We start from the raw sequence: 19,409 nt of genomic DNA, 5'->3' as shown, positions 1-19,409 counted from the left end.
GCCGGCCGGAAGTGAGGTCAAAGATCCCCTAACGGCCGTGCAGGAGCCGGGGCAGAGGGAGCAGCAGGGAGGGAGCCAATAGGAGCACACATGGCACCCTCCCAGCGGGGGGGGGGGGGGGGGGGTGATTTCGCCGGGGGGGGGGGGGCGCGCTGCACCGGGGGGGGGGGGGGCGCATCGGCGATCCACCCCGGGTGTCAGCAAGGAACTCCGCTGCTTCTCTGTATGCGGCCACATGCGGCTGCGTGTCACCGAAAATGGCTACGCGTGTCATAGGTTCGCCATCAGGGATCGAGTCTGTTCCTGTGAGTCTTAAAATATTCAGTATCTCTCCTCCACCAGTGTGCAAGCAATTACTAAAATGCATCTGTGGCAGAAGTTGCAATTCTAATGCTGTGTTTGAATAGTCTGATTTGGAACAAAACCAGTCATTAATATGCTGCATTCCACTCAACAGTTATATTCTTCATACTTATTAGTCCCAATCCTCCGTATTCTACTGAAGCATAGATTGTTTGTAACAGTAAACGTCTCTTTTCCCCTTCCAAAAGAAGTGTCTTAATATTTTATTCAGTATTTGTTCCTCCGCTTTTTTCAAAAATAGAGGTAGTAGCTGAAATACATATAACCATTTGGAACCATAAACATACTATACATTGCTATTCTCCCCAATAAATTTATTGGGAGGGATTCCCAACCCTGTATACTCTGCTGTGTGACTTTCAACAGCTGTTGATTATTATATGTATATATTTGTGTCAGATTTGTGGGTATCTTAACCCCCAGGTATTTTAGTACCCCATCAGCCCATTTAAAAGGAAGACCTCCTACCCTGCTTGTCTTTTGGTCTGCCACCACTCATAATGCCTGGGACTTGTCAAAGTTCAAAGAGAACCCTGCTAAATGTTTATAAGTTTCCAGGGTTGCCAGCAACGGGTCCAGGGAATGATATAGGTCTGACACTATCACCAGCAGATCATCTGCATAAGCCAATGTTTTAATGTGATGTCCTGCCACCAGTACTCCCTTCACTTTCTCTGTCTGATATAAATGCCGCAGTAACGGTTCTAAAGAGAGCACAAATAGCATTGGGGACAGTGGCCATCCCTGTTGCGTTCCACGTTCTATGCTAAACTCTTTATCTTTTATACCATTAACCAGATTGCTGCCTTCAGTTGGTGGAGTACCACAAGGATCACCCCTCTCACCAACCATTTCAAACTAATGATGATCCCCTTGGCGAAACTCCTATCAAACCACAACCTCAACCCATATATATACGCCGATGATGTAACAATATACATCCCTTTCAAACAAGACATTAAAGAAATCTTCAATGAAATCAACCAAAGTCTACACATCATGAACACCTGGGCAGATGCTTTTCGCTTGAAACTAAATGCAGAAAAAACTCAATGCCTGATACTCACTTCCCAGTACAACACGAATGAATTCACCACTATAAACACACCAAAACTAAACCTTCCAATCTCAGAAACGTTAAAAATCCTTGGAGTCACTATCGACCGCCACCTAACCCTCGAAACTCATGCAAACAACACAACCAAAAAGATGTTCTACTGCATGTGGAAACTGAAAGAATAAGACAATTCTTCCCAAGATCCGTCTTTCGCAGCCTAGTGCAATCCCTCGTTCTCAGCCATCTGGATTACTGCAACTCACTATACGCAGGTTGCAAAGAGCAAATACTGAGAAAACTCCAAACAGCCCAGAATACAGCAGCCAGACTCATCTTCGGAAAACCAAAATATGAAAGTGCAAAACCCTTACGAGAGAAGCTACACTGGCTCCCACTCAAGGAACGCATTACTTTTAAAGTATGCACATTAGTCCATAAAATCATTCACGGTGAAGCCCCAGCCTACATGTCTGATTTAACAGACTTACCACCCAGAAACGCCAAAAGATCATCCCGAACTTTCCTCAACCTCCACTTCCCTAATTGCAAGGGCTTGAAATACAAGGCGCTGCACGCGTCAACCTTTTCCTACATGAGCACGCAGTTCTGGAATTCACTGCCGCGCAACCTGAAAACGATCTACGAGCAAACCACCTTCCGCAAACTACTGAAGACCCATCTTTTTGAGAAAATTTACGGAAAGAACTAAAACACATAAAGCCGCGCTCACTGTTCAATAATGCATCATTACAGCCACTCTGAATTCCCATCCCCCCTAACCTCACCTTCTCATCCCCCGTAATCTCACCACACTCATACCTTTACTCACAGAAAATGTATACCAAATGCTTTCCTGTCATTATATATTGCCCCTTTTAGTTTCCCGTTGGTTCCTTCCAATGTATTGCCCCTTTTAGTTTCCCGTTCTTTCCTTTCCAATGTTTCAATGATCTTTTCCATTGTTATATTCCTTAATGATACTTGACTTTGTCTCGCATAACTCCTCACAATGTAATCCATAACTGAGTAGAAACCAATTGTATTTCCAGCTTTCATAACGTATTGTAAGCCACACTGAACTCGCAAAAAGGTGGGAAAATGTGGGATACAAATGCAATAAATAAATAAATAAATAGAGTCTTTACTGCCTTCTGATACCAGCCCCTAAATCCCATATGTTCCAAGGTCTGGAAGAGGAAGTCCCAGTTGACTTTATCGAAAGCTTTTTCGGCATCTAAGCTTAACAGCATAGCGGGACTCCCTACTTCCTGACACATGGCCAATGGCGTTTAAAGACAAGTGACGGTTTCTAACAAAGCCTACCTGTTCGGGCCCAATTAATTGGGGCAAATTGGGGCCAGGCGCTCCGCCAGAATTTTTGCTATTAACATTGTGTCTACATTTAATAGCGAGATAGGTCTGTACGACTCCGCCTGTTCTCTAGGCTTTTTTGGTTTTGGTATTAACGTTATGGTAGAGGTGTTAGCATAAAGGGGAAGGGAACCTTTCTCTATGGTATCTTCAAAATACGCCAACAAAGCTCCCCCAGCTTTAAGGGGCAGTAATTTATAATATTCTCCCGAGAATCCATCGGGCCCTGGCACCGAATGTAATTTTAACTGTTTTATTGCTGCCTGTAGTTCTTTCAAAGTCAACGGGGCATTCAAAATGTTTCGTTCTGTCTCATTCAGTATCGGAAGCTCAGCCTGTTCCAAATATACCGAAATTTCTTGGTGATTTCCTATTTTCTCTTGCCTGTATAGTGAAGTAAAAAATGCAGTAAGTATCTGTGCAATTTTGGGACGGGTTATTTGTTATCTTTCCTTTTCGATCCTTTAAGGCGTCTATCGCTCTAGAGCCTCCCCAAGTCTTTACTGCTCAGGCTAACAGTCGTCCCGGTCTATTCCCATATCTACTCAGTTTGTATTTCCTATATAACAAAGTGTGTGTTTCTTTTTCATGCAACAAAGTATTAAGTGATATTTGCTTTGCCCTTAGGTTCTCCAGTGTAGTGTTAGAGGGGTTTCGGGTATATGCATGCTTTGCCTTTTGTAGTTGTTTTTCTAGTGATAAGATACTAGCAGCTGTGCGTTTTTTCCTAAGGTTAACAAAAGCAATGATGTCCCCTTTTAGCACAGCCTTTGAGACAGACCAATATACGGACGATTGGTCTTTGTGCTTTGCATTATTTGCCATATATTCGCCCCATCTCTTGCAGATATATTTTTGAAAGGTCACGTCTTCATATAAATAAGATGGAAATCTCCAATTCGTTCCCCCCCCCCCCCCCCCTTCATCTATGTTTGTTTCAATATCTATCCATACCGGGGCGTGATCCGAGATCTCCTCTGGGCCTATTACTGCCATTCGGACTCTGGGAAATAATGAACGGGCTATTAATATATAGTCTAGTCTGGCCTGCGTCCCATAGGCTCGAGACCGATGTGTATAATCTTTATCAGATGGGTGCAGGGTTCGCCAAGCATCCACCAAGTCTAGTGTTTGTGTTATGGAAGGGAGGGTATTTATTCTATATCCGATATAGTGCTGCAAAGCGGGATTGGTACAATCCAGCTCTTGATCTCCCGCCAACAGTAAAGGTATCCCTCCGTTTTGATGACACATCTGGAGTATGTACTGGTAAAACTCCGGGTTTGTTTATTAGGGCCATATACCACTAGCAGATTTATTCTAGCCCCTGTAGCCAAATCTTTAACAATAAGTAGTGCCCTTGCGGGTCTCTGGCTACCAGAAAGGCCCGGTAAGGCAGGCCCTTCCTAAATAGTACTGCTATTCCTCCCTTCCTTCCGTGAGAGCGGCTGGCTCTTTGTAATTTGTTATGTTCTATGTCAGATAGGCGGGTTTCCTGCAGGCACGCAACATCCACCCCATGCCTGCGCAGGGCAGTTAGTATCTTAGCACGTTTAATCAGTGATGTTATCCCGCCCATGTTCCACGTTACTATATGGATGGGGCATGACCTAGGCCACAGGGAGTTTCTTATCACACATGTCCTTACTCTAGATATTTGTTCTACTTGACTTTCACTTAAATTCCGTTGTCTCTTCACTCGGGGGGCAGGCCTTACCAAGCTGGACCTAACTCGTGACTTTCTAGTTCCCCTTGAATCTACATGTATGACAGATAACACTGGATTGTGTTTTAACTGATCCTTCATCCCTCCCCCCCCCCCCGCCCCCTTCCCCTCCCCACCCCTATACCATCATCACCGGCAACAGTGCCCGTGAGAATGCGAGAACCACGATGTCCCGCCATAAGACCCCCCACCCCAAACCCCTGCTTCAGAACTTAGTTAAGTCATAAGAAAACATTTCTGTCAATAACATGTTCCTTTGTAATACACCCCTGTATCTCTTTGCTAAGTCCTCATCCAGCAGGTGATTGTCAATTAATACTCTCCTCGCCTCTGCGACCGTGTTGAAAGTTTGCCATCAGCCTTGAACATGTAACCGCAATTTCGCAGGGCACTGCAAAGCGAACTTTATCTTTTTCGCTATCAATGCTGAACAAAGGGGGTGAAACTTTCTACGTTGCTCTTGCACCGCCAGGGTGTAATCCCGAAAAATCAAAATATTCCGATCTCCATATTTTAACGAATCCCTCCTTAGTTTAAAACCTTGGAGAATCTCTACTTTATGTTTATAATTTAAGATCTTTGCCACAACGACTCTAGGTCTGTTACTTGCCTCCATTTTGCTCTCCACGTGGTGTACATGTTCCACCACCAGCGGGCCCGTTGAATCAGTGAGGGCTAGCTCTTTTGCCAGCCAACTCTCCAGCCATGTCTCTAGGTTTCGTTCTGGGAGCTGCTCCAGGAGTCCCACTGTGCGCACATTATTTCTTTGGGAGAAGCTTTCAAGGTCTTCAAGCTTGTCTCCTTGCTCTTTCAGCTGCTGTAGTAAACGCTTTATGTCGGGGCCATACTCACGCAAATCGTCCTCTAGTGCCGACATCCGCGCTTCTAGGTTTCCCGTTCGAGTCCCCAGACCGTCTAGCAATATTTGAAAACTGTCCAGTTTGCAGTGCAACGCATTCCACTTCGGGTCCCATGCCTTCTCTATCGCGGAGGTCAGTTGCACCAATTGTAGCTCCGTAAAGCTCGTCGGCGTCACTGAGGAGGCCTCCACCATTTTACTTTCCAGAGTACCCAATTTAGTTTTTTCTTTCTTTGCAGACCTCTGTGCCATCACAACTGGCAATTTATTTATATACTTGTCCATAAGCGTTTTATGAACTGTGCTAGCGCAGAAAAAAATCCTCCGTCAGTTATGGGATTAGGAGAGCTAGGGATAGGGGTCTTAGAGCCGAAGCAAAGCACTGTTGCTCAGCTCATAGCGTCACGTGGTCCCCTGGAACCTTTTTTAAAAACCGGCGTTACATTGGCCACCCTCCAATCTTCCAATATTACTAACAATAGCTCCGCAAGTTCATTTTTCAGTTCTATCAGTACTCTGGGATGAATACCATCCGGTCCAGGAGATTTACTACTCTTCAGTTTGTAGAACTGCCCCATTACATCCTCCAGGTTTATAGAGAATTCATTCAGTTTCTCCGACTCGTCAGCTTCGAATACCATTTCTGGCACCGGTATCTCTCCCAAATCTTCCTCAGTAAAAACCAAAGCAAAGAATTCATTTAATCTCTCCACTATGGCTTTGTCATCCCCGATCGCCCCTTTTACCCCTCGGTCATCTAGCGGTCCAACCCATTCTTTTGCAGGCTTCCTGCTTTTAATATACCTAAAAAAAGTTTTACTATGTGTTTTTGCCTCCAACGCAATCTTTTTTCCGAAGTCCCTCTTAGCCTTCCATATCAGCGCTTTGCATTTGACTTGATGTTCCTTATGCTGTTTCTTATTATTTTCTGTCGGTTCCTTCTTCCATTTTCTGAAAGATTTTTTTTTAGCTCTAATAGTTTCCTTCACCTCACTTTTTAACCATGCCGGCTGTCGTTTGGTCTTCATCCCTCCTTTTTTAATACACAGAATATATTTGGCCTAGGCTTCCAGGATAGTGTTTTTGAACAGCATCCACGCCTGATGTAAATTTTTGTCCCTCGCAGCCGCTCCTCTAAGTTTTTTTTTCACCATTCTTCTCATTTTATCATAGTCTCCTTTTTTTAAAGTTAAACGCTAACGTATTTGATTTCCTATGTATACTTACTTCAAAGCTAATATCATATTATGATCACTGTTATCAAGTGGCTCCAGCACCATTACCTCCCGCACCAGATCATGCGCTCCACTAAGTACCAGGTCTAGAATTTTTCCTTCTCTCGTCGGCTCCTGTACCAGCTGCTCCATAAAGCAGTCTTTGATTTCATTAAGGAATTTTACCTCCCTAGCATGCCCTGATGTTACATCTACCCAGTCAATATCGGGGTAATTGAAATCACCCATTATTATTGTGTTGCCCAGTTTGTTTACATCCCTAATTTCCTTTAACATTTCTGCATCCATCTGTTCGTCCTGGCCATGCGGACGGTAGTACACTCCTATCAATATCTTTTTTCCCCTTTACACATGGAATATCATGTTGATATTTAGCAGCACTTATCTAGGTTGAGGAAGATCCTACCCAGTTAAGTGTCATGCTTCAGGGCCAATCAGTAATTTTCAGTGGCATTATTTGGATAATGCGCTGAAAATTATCACCAACTGCCCCAGCACTATCCGGATAGAACTGGGGTGAGATGAGGGACGGAATTAAGGCGCAGCTGGGAGTTACCCTGTTCAGCAATATTCAGTCAGCTAACCAGGTAGCTATCCAATCTGAACATCACTAGTACCTGGATATGTGCTAGCAGCTGTTATATACCCAGACATTCCGCATCAGTATCTGGGTACAGCCCAGTACTGAATATCTGGTTCTAAAACACCCACGACAGCTAGTGTTTAGAGAAAATGTCGACTACCATAGGCAGAATATTACCCCCTTAGAGTTTTCTAGCTAGAGAAAAGCTTTTTATAAGGAATCACAGAAAACAGGGACCCCTACTCCCATCATATACATCAACATACTTCCCAGTACACAAACTAAGTTCCAGAATCAGATCCATACCTTTCTTTCAACTCCTCGGGAAAGCCACTATCAGGGAAGAGAGAAGAAATTGCTTTGAAGATCATGTCATTTGGGAAATGGCTTTTCGAAACATTTTTGCTGCCTAAAGAAAAACAAATGCAAAAATTTAGTCTCACCTGCAAATTTTCTGTCCTTGAGTCCTATCAGACTTCTCCAGATGCTTGTGATTTGGCTGCCCCCTCCCTCCCCAAAGCAGATGGAGACAGAGAATGAAAGCTTGAAGAACCTGCACAATGCAGCTTGCAACTCCTTAGTATTTCTGTAACTGAGTAACAAGTAAACATAACTAGATCCTCTCCAGGAGCAGGGTATCAGAAGGGGGGTGGGGTTTGCAGAGGGGGGGAGGGATAAGGGAGGGTAGGAGGGTGATGTATGGGGTGCGAATGATGAGTAATGGTATGGGTTAAGATGATGAGACTGGAGGATGGATGCGGGGGAATATAATGGAGAACGGGGTAAAAATGGAAAATACAGTATGTAATGTGAACCATGCAGGTGGATTATGTTTCGATAACTTGGAAGGTTCAATTAGCGGTTTCTCTGATCCAATGTATAACTGCAACTGAAAGTTTTGAGTGCTTGTATTCACACACTGTTGTACTGTGTTTATAAAAATAAAAATTAAGGTCCCAAGCCAGGTTCCCCTTCAAAAACTGTGCTATATCCAGATGCACTAATAATGGACCACCCTGCAGACGCCCCTGATAACAAGCTAAAGTTGCTTATGATACAACACAGTTTGAGACAATGAAAATCCAGTTCAGGCAGTATTTATTGTACAAAGTCTTCAGATACAGTCCTCTTGTAAGAACAACTATAAATTCTGTAACATTTTCCCAAAAACAAATCAGAATCCCAGTGTCCAACTCCTAAGAGCTTTGGGTTCAAGTACCCCACATCATCAATACCTTTAACAAACACCCTCATTACACAGCACAACAAAAAAAAGTTTTCGTGTGCTACTGGGCAAAAACCATTTGTCCTATACTAAATTCAGTGTGCGTATTCCAAATCCGAAGTCAGAATTGTTGTAACGCGTCAGGAAATTTTGTTATGCATAAGTTTGCCCAAATGAATTAAGCACTTGGAAAGCATTGAATAATTTTTTACAGAACAAGTTTTACTCCAACAATTACCTGATCTACATCAAAGTTTCTGTAGTAAACAGTATCTGAAAATGTAATGGAAAAACAAAATTTCAAACAAGTCTCGTATTCCATTTTAAAAGTCTTACTTCAGCAAGGCCCAGTACTGTTAAAAGTGCTTCAGGCATCTACTTTTGCGTTTGTGACCGGTCATATTTTCCGTTTCAAAAACCAGCAGTAGTCCCCCATCATGTTGGGATTTGTTTTTAATACCCCCTCTTGTAGACCTCTTTCTGACTCCGTCACATGGGGGGCTAAAGGTACTTATTTCATATATCAGGTTCTGTATAGTTTCTCTGACCTCCATTGTCACCCAATCATAAGGGGGTGGCATTAGGAGCTGTAATTGAAAACTAATTCCCATAATTACTGCTTTCTGTTTGTTTTCTGGATCTAGATATACTCTGGGCCATTTATGTTCCCACATAAATCTTATTAAACATCTGTCTAAGTTTCTGCAAAGACTGAGTGTCACTTGTATATGATCTACCTTGTAGGCTAAATGTAAGGTAAAGAGAAGATAGAATCAATAAAAATAAAGACAGAGATAGGTTAGATAGATAGATACATTTTATTTCTTACCCAAACACAGGTCTTCAAGTTGATACAAATACAGACATCAGATTCTGGTTTCAGCCGCACAGGGCTTCGCCGTCTGACAGAAGCTTTGGAGAGGACTCTCAAACTAAGCCAAAATCTGCCATCTTTTATACTCTATCCTCTCCATAGAAGTGAATGGTGAGAAACCTTGCTCCTAATCTTTCTCACTTTCTGAGATCATACTTTCCCACGCGATCTGCTATCTGATGTGCCCACCTCCTTCCGTTCTCAGCTACTGCTAATTATCAACATGTTTTGGGAAGCGTTGAGATAACAGTTTCACATCTTCCGGCTGCAATACTTTTCATACTTTTCATACCATTTCATGAACTCTGTATTACCTCTGTATCATTGTATACCAAAACTAATAAGCTCCATTTTATTCATCTGATCTTTCATTACAGGTGCTATATTTGATTTAAAAGTTGTACCAATTTGTGGCAGGACTCATTGTTCAGACCTGCTTTTTGCAGATTCTCAAATATTAAATCATTTCAGTACTTTTTAGCAGTTTAGGCTGTTTAAGGTATGTAAATTGACCCACCACTATTCCAGTGGATGGATCCCAAGCGGGGACACATATTAACTTACAGGAAATGCAAGTCCTTGCTCAGCCAGTCATAGATTTTTAAACCTAGCTGGTATTTTTACAGCCTGAGTCCTAAAATCTGGCCTTCCACCCTTCCGGTGGGCATCCAGTGAGGGCCTCTTGCTGTAGTATAATTATACATTCCCCACTTGTCACCCCCTCTGGAGAGGGGTGACACAAAGCTCGTCAAGCTCGTCATCATCCATTCCAGAAGGTGGCAAGCTATCAAACGAGAGGGGGAGTTTTGCTCTTATGCATTGCTAGCAGATATTATGCCAGACAGAAAACTTCATTCGTAGGTGGTATATTTTTGGGCATATGGAATTTCCTTTATATTACCCAAACCCTTGGGCTTAATCTTGATGTTACCCCTCTTGAGGCGTACTCAAACCTGTAGTGAGAGAGGTTTTATGATTGGAACAAAACCATGAGTTCATCTACAAAATCCCATGAAATATAGGTATGCGGGTAATAGCAATTTCAGGTGGATCATACTAATAAACACTTTCAGGTCTTTCTATGGCTTCTATTGTATCTGTAGCATAGTGCATGGGGAGATAATCCAATGTATCTGTCTCAGTGGTCCTTGGAAGGAATAATGGTTTTGATTAAGCATTGTTATGGGCTCAACAAATAGTACTCTGATTGCAGGCTGTTTAAGGTTGTAGGTATTCAGAATCCTTAAACAGGTCGGGATTTCTGGACCTTACTAGTACTCATCATTGGCATCCAATCATGAGCACTAATAAGTGGATAGCAAGTATGAGGTTGCCTCATACAGCAAAAATGGTCAATCCTAGGAAAATTTATATTAACCAAGGTCATGCATGGATCTTGACATATGCATAATGACCTGGAAGTATGGGAAGCATTGTATATATCCGTTACCCCACTTGGAGCTTAGTCAAACCTACAGAAAGACATGCAGCTCAAGTAAGCCTACACCAAAGTTAAACAATTGCATAACAGGTTGATACTAACAGAGTTTACACCTACATTATGATATCAGAGCCAGTATTAGGGTTTGATGTTACCCTTGTATCCGAGCAATATCGACTTCAATTTAAATTACATAAACAGAAATGACGGGGAAACTCGTGGAAAAACAATTAGAACAATTAAAGGAAATAATAGGAAAATAAAAATAAAACCTTTTCAATATCTAGACAGGATTATTGCTAAACTGAAAATAAAACATAATATGAATCTATAATGTCCATAAACAGCAACAGTAATTCTCAAATTAAGTATCAGTTCTAAATTCTCTTTCATCGATCATGGTTGAGGCGGTGGAAGCGTTGAAGAATCTGGACGGAGATCTGGAAGATCTAACAGATTCCAGCGGCCTTGATATCCGTTCTCCATTGTAGAAATGTCTTTATGGAACCTCTCTCCATGTTCGTCACTTACGTGTCCCAAATTGGGTGGGAAAAAGTCAAGATGGGAATGTAAGAAATGCATTTTCAATGACATTCGGCAGCCAAGTTGTTCATATGCTTTAAGAATGTTGTCTACTAGTTCAGCATAGTTTTCAGCTCGACTGTTCCCAAGAAAGTTCTGCACTACTAGCAAAAATGCATCCCAAGCATTAATATTATAAGTGAATAGGCTTTGCATGTTGATTGCCACAATATTCCTATGCACCTTATCTGTTATATATACTCTGATTCTCTATTCCATCAATGTGATTGTAGTTGTATTATATTGTAAGCCACATTGAGCCTGCAAATAGGTGGGAAAATGTGGGATATAAATGCAGCAAAATAAAATAAAAATAAATGTATAACTTAAAATCTAGACGTGTCACGCAAATTCGAAGTTCATATTTGGAATCGGCGGGTTCAATTTAGTATAAATCACATGTTTTTCTCTCAGTAGCAAAATCATTGTTGCGTTGTGTTATTTAACTCAAACATCTTTTATTTCCAAAACCCCCTACAACACTGACAGAGCTCTCTGCCTAAAAAAAAACTTTGGGTTGAGCTGCTAGCCCCAAACTGGTTAACACCAACTGATGAAACTTTTAAAAAGAGAGAGTGTGGTTCCAACTTCTGAACCCTACAGTGTCATTCTCCAAACTCCAAGTTCTCCACCTTGCAGTGTGTTTGACCAGCTTCTTCTCTCCTCACCTTTACTACACTGCCTTTAATTCTGTGAGCCTAAGTACCACCTTTACACTTCAGGATTCTTTTTCTGCCCTTGAACTCATTAGAGTTTTAGCTCCTAGTGACTCAAGTTTCCTCTCTCTCGCTTGGTATTAAATTCCCTAGCTGCTTTTCCTGCAGTAGCATCTTCCTGCCATGATGGGTAATGCACCTCATCACACCTCTACTGGTGCCTGCAGTAAACCAGCAGTCAAGCCCTTCTTCAAGCCCCCCCCCCTCCAGAAAAGACTGAATGTAGAGAACTGAAGCCTAAAAAAGATATCCTAGTTCTACACATTAGGCCTCAAACACCCTCCACACATTCACAAACATTAAGGATGTAGACCTCATACATGCCTCCAGGAGCACAGCACTCACCTTAGCCAACAAGCCCTTAAGGATGTAAACCACGTACATGCCTCCACGAGCACAGCACTCACCTTGGCCAACAAGCCCTTATGCTTTAAGGCCCTCTCAAAGGCTATGCCTTGACAGAAAGGAGACAAGTCATCCAGCTCTACCAGCCCCCGCAACCTCAGATTCTCTCACACTATAAGTTTGACCAAGTCATTGTACCAGGACTATTTTGGCTAGTCAGGAACTACTTGGATCACCAGCACTCAGAAGCAGCCTAGGGGAAACAATCATAGGACTCCTACCAATGGTCAATGCTAAGTCAGTGAAACAAACCAGGCATAGCCCCATTCCCTCCTCTGACTGACGCAGAAGGGAGTTTTTCCATTCTGCCTCTGCTATCAGATACATGACCAGCCTGCCCAGCTGGACTACTACAATGAAAGAGAGAATCCAGCCAACTGCTCACATAGAACAGCAACTCAGAAAATCCCCCTGCACATTTTCCACCCTGGTGATATGAGCCAGTGAAAGGGCAAAGAGTTGAAACTCTGACCACTGAAACAACCAACTAGCTTCCTGCACAAGTTAAGCACTTTTGGTACCCCCTCAAAAGCTGACATATGGCACCACAATGGCATTGTTAGAAACACCATGATGGCCTCTCAATGGGCCTCATAGGGAAGTCGTCCCATCCCCTTTATCATTTTCGTCGCCCTTCTCTGCACCTTTTCTAATTCCACTATATCTTTTTTGAGATATGGTGACCAGAATTGAACAGAATATTCGAGGTGCGGTCGCACCATGGAGCGATACAAAGGCATTATAACATCCTCATTTTTGTTTTCCATTCCTTTCCTAATAATACCCAACATTCTATTTGCTTTCTTAGCTGCAGAAGCACACTGAGCAGAAGGTTTCAACATATCATCAACAACACCTAGATCCATTTCTTGGTCCGTGATTCCTAACGTGGAACCTTGCATGACGTAGCTATAATTCGGGTTCCTCTTTCCCACATGCATCACTTTGCACTTGCTCACATTAAACCTCATCTGCCATTTAGACGCCCAGGCTTCCAGTCTCGTAAGATCCTCTTGTAATTTTTCACAATCCTCCCGCGATGTAACGACTTTGAATAACTTTGTGTAGTCAGCAAATTTAATTACCTCACTAGTTACTCCCATCTCTAGATCATTTGTAAATATGTTAAAAAGGAGCGGTCCCAGCACAGACCCCTGGGGAACCCCACTAACTACTCTTCTCCATTGAGAATACTGACCATTTAACCCTACTCTCTGTTTTCTATCTTTTAACCAGTTTTTAATCCACAATAGAACACTACCTCCTATCCCATGACTCTCCAATTTCCTCTGGAGTCTATCATGAGGTAGTTTGTCAAACGCCTTCTGAAAATCCAGATACACAATATCAACCGGCTCACCTTTACCCACATGTTTGATCACCCCTTCAAAGAAATGTAGTAGATTGGTAAAGCAAGATTTCCCTTCACTAAATCCATGTTGACTTTGTCTCATTAATCCATGCTTTTGAATATGCTCTGTAATTTTGTTCTTAATAATAGTCTCTACCATTTTACCCGGCACCGATGTCAGACTCACCGGTCTATAATTTCCCGGATTTCCTCTGGAACCTTATTTAAAAATCGGCGTTACATTGGCCACCCTCCAATCTTCCGGTACCATGCTCGATTTTAAAGATAAATTACATATTACTAAAAATAGCTCCGCAAGCTCACTTTTCAGTTCTATCAGTACTCTGGGATGAATACCATCCAGTCCAGGAGATTTGCTACTCTTCAGTTTGTAGAATTGCCCCATTACATCCTCCAGGTTTACAGAGAATTCATTAAGTTTCTACGACTCGTCAACTTCGAATACCATTTCCGGCACCGGTATCCCACCCAAATCTTCCTCGGTGAAGACCGAAGCAAAGAATTAATTTAATCTGTCCACTACGGCTTTGTCTTCCCTGATCGCCCCTTTTACTTCTCAGTCATCTAGAGGTCCAATCGATTCTTTTGCCTGCTTCTGTAAAACCTGTTATTTTGTAGTACACTTCCATTGGTAAAAGATCCTCTCTTGAAACCTGCCTCCTCCTCTTGGAACCTGCCTCCTCTTGGGACCTGCTGATGCCTTGCTCCTGAAACATGTGCTCATCAATCAGCTGGACCACAGCATACTTGTAACAAGGACTTGTAAGTTAATCTACCTGCTACTTTGTTCTATTTTAAGCACAGATTACCTGTAAAGATTTCTTAAAACCTACGTACCTCTCGTGTGCAATTGTATATTAAATCAACCTTTTTGAAGCTAAAAATACGGTCTCTTTGTGTTCCGAGTATATTGAAGCTATATATATTTAATTTATTTAATTTATTGCAATTATCACCTTTGGTGATTGGTGGAGAAATTAATATCCTAAAACTTATAAATACAGCACCTGCTCTTAAATTATAAACAGTGGTGAGTTGCTCTAGAGCTATTTTCCCCAAAATAAATCATTTCTTGTAACACTTCCTGCTTTTAATAAACCTAAAAAAATTTTTACTATGTGTTTTGGCCTCCAACGCAATCTTTTTTTCGAAGTCCCTCTTCGCCTTCCTTATCAGCGCTTTGCATTTGACTTGACATTCCTTATGCCATTTCTTATTATTTTCAGTCGGTTCCGTCTTCCATTTTCTGAAGGATTTTCTTTTAGCTCTAATAGCTTCCTTCACCTCACTTTTTAACCACGCCGGCTGTCGTTTGATCTTCCGTCCTCCTTTTTTAATAAGCGGAATATATATCGGGGTAATTGAAATTACCCATTATTATCGTGTTGCCCAGTTTGTTTGCGTCCCTAATTTCCTTTAACATTTCTGCATCCGTCTGTTCATCCTGGCCAGGCGGACGGTAGTACGCTACTATCACTATCCTTTTCCCTTTTACACATGGAATTTCAATCCACAGTGATTCCATGAAGTGTTTTGTTTCCTGCAGAAGTTTCAATCTACATAGTAACATAGTAGATGACGGCAGAAAAAGACCTGCACGGTCCATCCTGTCTGCCCAACAAGATAACTCATATTTGCTGCTTTTTGTGTATACCCTACTTTGATTTGTACCTGTGCTCTTCAGGGCACAAACCGTATAAGTCTGCCCAGCACTATCCCCACCTCCCAACCACCCGCCCCTCCTCCCAACCACCGGCTCCGGCACAGACCGCACAAGTCTGCCCAGCACCATCCCCACCTCCCAACCCCGGCTCCGGCACAGACCGTACAAGTCTGTCCAGCACTATCCCCGCCTCCCAACCACCAGTCCCGCTGCCCACCACCGGCCCTGGCACAGACCGTACAAGTCTGTCCAGCACTATCCCCGCCTCCCAACCACCAGCCCCACCTCCCGATCCTGACTAAGCTCAAGGCTCTCGTTAATATACAATGCTACCCCTCCACCAATTTGATCCACCCTATTACTTCGATATAATTTGTACCCCGGTATGACAGTGTCCCACTGGTTATCCTCCTTCCAGCAGGTCTCAGAGATGCCTATTATACCTAATTTTTCATTTAGTGCAATATATTCTAACTCTCCCATCTTATTTCTTAGGCTCCTGGCATTTGCATATAGACATTTCAAACTATGTTTGTTCCTATTTACATCATGCTTAGTACTTGACAGTATTAATTTGCAATCTTTTCTCTGATTTTTATTTAAGGACACCTGTTCTACTACGGTCTCTTTTGCAACCTCAATATCGGGATACCCTTTCTTCCCTGTTTTGGTGATATCTTTTAAAAAGATACCTTATCCCAAACCAAGCGCTTATGAGCGACTGTCGGCCTTCCCCCCGTTTCTAGTTTAAAAGTTGCTCAATCTCCTTTTTAAATGCCGACGCCAGCAGCCTGGTCCCACCCTGGTTAAGGTGGAGCCCATCCTTTCGGAATAGGCTCCCCCTTCCCCAGAATGTTGCCCAGTTCCTAACAAATCTAAAACCCTCCTCCTTGCACCATCGTTTCATCCACGCATTGAGACTCCGGAGCTCTGCCTGTCTCTTCGACCCTGCGCGTGGAACGGGTAACATTTCAGAAAATGCTACCCTAGAGCAGGGGTAGGCAACTCCGGTCTTCGAGAGCCGCAGGCAGGTCAGGTTTTCAGGATATCCACAATGAATATGCAGGAGATAGATTTGCAAGCACTGCCTCCATGGTATGCAAATCTATCTCATGCATATTCATTGTTGATATCCTGAAAACCTGACCTGCCTGCTGCTCTCGAGGACCAGAGTTGCCTACCCCTGCCCTAGAGGATCTGGATTTGAGCTTTCTACCTAAGAGCTTAAATTTGGCTTCCAGAACCTCTCTCCCACATTTTCCTATGTCATTGGTACCCACATGTACCAAGACAGCCGGCTCCTCCCCAGCACTATCTAAAATTCTATCTATGTGACGAGTGATATCTGCCACCTTCACACCAGGCAGGCAAGTCACCAGGTGATCCTCATGTCCACCAGCCACTCAGCTATCTTTATGTCTAATGATCAAATCACCAACTACAACAGATGTCCTAACCTTTCCCTACCGGGCAGCACTTGGAGACACATCCTCGGTGCAAGAGGATAGCACATCCACTGGTGGGCAGGTCCTGGCTACAGGAGTACTTCCTACTTCACCAGGGTGATGCTCTCCTTCTAGGAGACCTCCCTCCTCCAAGGTAGCACAGGGGCTACCAGACTGGAGGTGGGACCTCTCTACAACATCTCTGTAGTTCTCCTCTATGTACCTCGCTGTCTCCCTCAGCTCCACAAAGTCTGCTACTCTAGCCTCAACAGAACGGACACATTCTCTGAGAGCTAGGAGCTCTTTGCATCGGGCACACACATATGACATCTCACCAACTGGGAGATAATCATACATGTGACACTCAATGCAAAAGACTGGATAGCACCCCTCTCGCTGCTGGACTGCTGACTCCATCTTAGTGTTTTTGAGTTTTTCAATAATTTAAAACTTGCTAAAGTATTAAAGATATTAGCCTAGATTTTAGGAAATCCAAGATGGCCGCAGTCTATTGCGGCGCTGTGAGTCGCGTTTCATTGTTGCTTCTATAATGCCTAAACGAAGGGGGAGAGTGACAGCCAGAGCCCCGCTACCTACTCCCTCCTTACCTGGTCCTATGGACCGCTTTGCTCGACCGCAGAGAGTTGCTTTGGAAAGCGGGACGCTGCCAGTAGGGATGTCCGGTGTGTTAGGAGACTCGGTCTCCCCTGGATTAGATACCACTCTCAGCCCCGCTATGTGGACTCCGCCTCCCCAGCCGGTTGGAGCAAGCTCCTTTCTTGCTGACTCGACGGGGTCTCCCAATGAAACTGGGGTGGACCCGGAAGAACCTCGAGTGGAGGACTCGCTTTCATCGCAAGTTGGAGAGACGCTACCACCGTGGAATGCGGGGAGAAGCACCGAAGGACAGAGTGAGATCCATGTGATGGCGTCTGAGAGGTTTGAAATGCCTAAGGAATTAATTGTCAAACCAAAGGAGGTTACTTTAGATAAACTATGGGATTTAGTTTCTGCCTTGGGACATTCTTTCTTGAAACAGGCAAATGAAACTGTTCCAAAAGTGAACTTATTAGAGAAAGACTTAAGAAAGATGGAGGAAAAGACTAAAGAAATGGATAGTAAAGTCGAAAAGGTTGACCAAAGGATTATGAAATTGGAAACATTACAACCTCTGATGACAAATGACTTGACTAATCTTAGAAAAAAAATGGAAATCTTTGATAACTATACTAAAAGTCACAATTTAAGATTTGTAAACTTTCCCAAGATAAAGACTGTTCCTCCTCTTGATATGTTAAAGAGATACTTGCGAGATATTTTGAATATATCAGACCAGAATTTACCACCATTTACTTCTGTTTATTATGTCCCAGGAAAGGAACTGAATCAAATTCCTGAAACTTCAATAGATGTATCTCTTTTGCTTGAGACTTCTGATTCCGAATTAGCAACGGCGGCAACTTTGGTTGCTACCGTTGCGTTGTTACCGGATAAAAATTGGATCTTCCGTCTTTTCTTTCGTAACAGAGAAAAACCCTTTTTGGGTTATAAGATATTATTATTTCCTGATGTCTCTAAGGAGACAAGGAGACGGAGGAAACAATTCTTGCTCCTTAAGTCTGAAATAATACAATTGGGGGGAACCTTTTTTCTAAGGTACCCCTGCAAATGTATAGTAAGACTTGATGGGAAGAAATATGTGTTTACAGAGCCCGCGCATGCATCAGCTCTTATAACTTCGGAAAAAAAGGATAAACGCTAAAGTAATACACCTCAATAGAATTTGCATTAATTTAATTTAATTTCCTGAATTTGTTTTTTTGATTCTCCTTGTATTCCTGAATCTTGGATTTCCAATTTATGGACTTGAGTATTAATAACCTCTTAAAAGATTGTTAATCTTTAATGATATATGTTTAATTTTTTTTTTTTTATGTTGCTTTTCCTACCAAGATGTTTTCTTGAAATTTTTGATGAAACTGAATAATAAATTAAAAAAAAAGATATTAGCCTAATTTAAAGTGTCTTTTAGTTTATATAGTATATTGTATGATTTATTTAGTGTTTCCTTCTTAGAAGGTAACCGCAAGAGCACACCAGGTGAAATCTAATTCGAGTATGTCAACATCATGGACACCCGAATGCTGTGTACCCCAAGGATCTCCATTCTCACCGACCCTCTTTACCTCTCGTTGGGGTTGCGCGGGATTGAAAAACTGCTACAAAAGTAAAAAAACAAAAATATCGGGGGGAAAAAGTCAAGTGCTCGTCAGTGCAATAATAAAAACGTCTATTTTGGCCATCATCCCCCCCCCCCCCCCCCCCGAAGACGCCGCGCTGCTCACCCCCAATGATGACACCTCTATCCAATCAAGGCCTTAACCCTTACATATACGCAGATGACGTCACGATTTACATTCTGTTCAAACATGACCTAAAGGAAATCACTAATGTTATCAATCACAGTTTCCAAATCATGCACTCGTGAGCGG

The 19,409-nt window shown here is 42.7% G+C and overlaps 1 protein-coding gene across 1 annotated transcript in view; it reads right to left on the bottom strand.

The window, feature by feature from the left end:
* The window catches only part of EZH1 (enhancer of zeste 1 polycomb repressive complex 2 subunit), a 206,709-nt gene that overhangs the window by 125,299 nt on the left and 62,001 nt on the right, over positions 1-19,409 (bottom strand). Inside the window, 1 exon segment of the mRNA XM_030221225.1 lies at positions 7,501-7,603. Within this exon segment, the coding sequence (XP_030077085.1) occupies positions 7,501-7,603 (103 nt within the window).

This window comes from Microcaecilia unicolor, chromosome 12, assembly GCF_901765095.1.
Source record: "Microcaecilia unicolor chromosome 12, aMicUni1.1, whole genome shotgun sequence".
Lineage (NCBI taxonomy): Eukaryota > Metazoa > Chordata > Amphibia > Gymnophiona > Siphonopidae > Microcaecilia > Microcaecilia unicolor.
The sequence above is the reverse complement of the archived record's forward strand: the minus strand, read 5'-3'. Positions and strand labels throughout refer to the sequence as shown.